General features: G+C 66.1%; 1 protein-coding gene across 1 annotated transcript in view; it reads right to left on the reverse strand.

Annotated features, from left to right (window-relative positions):
• Myod1 (myogenic differentiation 1) overlaps window positions 1–253 on the reverse strand; it is a 2,264-nt gene extending 2,011 nt beyond the window's left edge. Inside the window, exon 1 of the mRNA XM_033763914.1 lies at window positions 7–253. Within this exon, the coding sequence (XP_033619805.1) occupies window positions 7–188 (182 nt within the window). The 5' untranslated portion in view covers window positions 189–253. The remainder of the gene's footprint in view (window positions 1–6) is intronic.
• Window positions 254–443: the final 190 nt, after the last annotated feature.

A 443-nucleotide genomic window follows, 5' to 3' on the forward strand; every position in this document is an offset into this window, starting at 1 on the left:
GAGTGCTCCTCGGGCTTCAGGAGCGCGCCCACGTGCACCAGGCGCGGGTCCAGGTCCTCGAAAAAGCGGAGGTCCGGGGAGTCGAAACACGGGTCGTCGTAGAAGTCATCGGCTGTGACAAAGGAGCAGAGAGAGCCGTCCGGGCCCGTCAAGTCCACATCTCTGAGCGGCGGCGACAGTAACTCCATGTCCCAGCAGGGGATGGTGCGGTCCTGGTCTGGCCCAATCCAAGTGGCAGGAGTTGCCCTGAACTTTCCGCCACTCGGCAGCCCCAGCTGTGCGGTGGCAAAGTGCTGGCGTTTGAATGCACGAGCGACGGTCCCCACCCCGCCCAGTCCTGTCCAGCCAGAGGTGCGGCGAGGGAAGTGGCTGCGGGGCGCTGGCGTCCGGAGGCTTCCCCACTCCCAGCTCCTCGCCAGGCGCCCGGGGCGATTTATCTGTAG

This window comes from Fukomys damarensis, unplaced genomic scaffold (genome assembly GCF_012274545.1).
Source record: "Fukomys damarensis isolate Sample0158 unplaced genomic scaffold, DMR_v1.0_HiC HiC_scaffold_16, whole genome shotgun sequence".
In the NCBI taxonomy this organism is placed as follows: Eukaryota; Metazoa; Chordata; class Mammalia; order Rodentia; family Bathyergidae; genus Fukomys; species Fukomys damarensis.